Here is a 1,554-nt window from a genome sequence, read left to right on the forward strand (position 1 = left end):
TCTTTTTAAAAATATATCTATATAAATTGAAATTTAGAAGTAAGAATAAATACCCTAACAATACAACATGTAGAGAATGGGAGTTAGCATTGGAAAGAGAGATTGATGAAAAAAAAAAATATAATAAAAATACACTAAATGAAGGTAACCTAAGAAAGAAAAATATAAAAAAGTATACTGAGTGAACATTTATCCAAAATTAAAATTAAAAATACTCAAAATATAAAATAATATTTTTCATTTTATTCTAATTTTTAAAAATATTTTTGTTAAAATAATTAATCATATATTTATGTTTTATTTTTAAGGGATTGTGGCCTAAAAATTTAATTGCTTTATACTGTTTGAATAGATTGGGCTGCTCTCTATACTCTTCATTTGGATTGGGCTTCAGCCATGGTTAATATGCAAGCTCAAAACATACGGTCGGAGTGCTCGAGGTGGAGACTGCATTGAGCTGGGTTTTCTTTTGCACTTTGTGAGAGTTTCACCCTGAATCCGAAGAGATGCTAAGTTCCATGCGACTGCAATTGCGATTACAACCTTCAAACCAAGGCGTTGTAGTTCCCCACCCTAAGAGCGCATTCGCCACTAACATTCACAAGCGTGTTAGCCTCTCGTGCAGAAAACGCGCCACACTTCCACTGTCTTGCTCTTTGGCCTCACAACCACACTCTCACGCGCCACAACAACCGCTCTACACTTCCACCGTTGTGTCTTCCTTGCCGCAGCTTCCACAGCTTCGCCTCTCACAGCGCCACATCACTCTTCTCAACGTCGTGGCTTGCGTGGTACCCTTCTCTCTTCTTCCTTTGTCAATTCTATTTATTCGTTCTTCAACCAATTCTAATGTTTTCTTTTTTGTTCTTCTTTGGTGCAGACAGCGATATGTGCCACGTGGCTATTTTGCTCCGCAATTCCTACACTTCTGGTTTGTGTTAATAGCCTTCTGATGGAATCAATTGTTTTCATTTTAGAAAGGCTTAATTTTGATTGTGAATAACTTGTGTTTGCTCAATTTGGAATGTGGTTACGCAAAGGCTTTCAAGAGAGCAGCAGAATCACTGGAGAAGTTGATGGATACCACAAGAGAGGAGCTTCCTGGTACCATGGCTGCAATCCGTCTATCCGGCATGGAAATCAGTGACCTCACCACGGAGCTCAGTGATCTTGGGTCTGCGTTCTTATCTTTTTCATTCATTTATTTTAATCGTTTCATGTTTTGAGTTATACATGTAGTGGTGATGCAAACGAGTAGGTAAATAGGCATTATATCTAGGGTTTAGTTAATAGAAATGACAGGGGTGAACACTTTTTGTCAAGAGTAAGGTCCTCGAGGATTAATTTGCCCTTGAAACAAAAAAGGTACTCTTCCACGATACCTAATTGCCACTTCACTTTTGCAATACCAGCCAATATTTGGCCAATATGTTATTTTTACACTATTAAAATTTAGAATTTAATACTTAAAATTTAAAGTGTAGGTTAAGAGTTGACGAAAAATAATAAATTTTGTTGATTATCTAGCATTATTCTTTGGTTAAGATTGATGTT

At 36.4% G+C, this 1,554-nt stretch overlaps 1 protein-coding gene across 4 annotated transcripts in view; it reads left to right on the forward strand.

Annotated features, from left to right (window-relative positions):
• Nucleotides 323–1,554, forward strand: part of LOC107623823 — a 2,514-nt gene continuing 1,282 nt past the window's right edge. For 2 of the 4 annotated variants that reach the window (XM_016326207.2, XM_016326206.2), the window contains exons 1-3: nt 323–791; nt 881–931; nt 1,041–1,174. In XM_016326207.2, the coding sequence (XP_016181693.1) occupies nt 507–791; nt 881–931; nt 1,041–1,174 (470 nt within the window). In that variant the 5' untranslated portion in view covers nt 323–506. The remainder of the gene's footprint in view (nt 792–880; nt 932–1,040; nt 1,175–1,554) is intronic. The other 2 variants (XR_001616652.2, XM_016326208.2) reach the window with 1 other exon arrangement.

Source organism: Arachis ipaensis, chromosome B10 (assembly GCF_000816755.2).
Source record: "Arachis ipaensis cultivar K30076 chromosome B10, Araip1.1, whole genome shotgun sequence".
Classification (NCBI taxonomy): domain Eukaryota; kingdom Viridiplantae; phylum Streptophyta; class Magnoliopsida; order Fabales; family Fabaceae; genus Arachis; species Arachis ipaensis.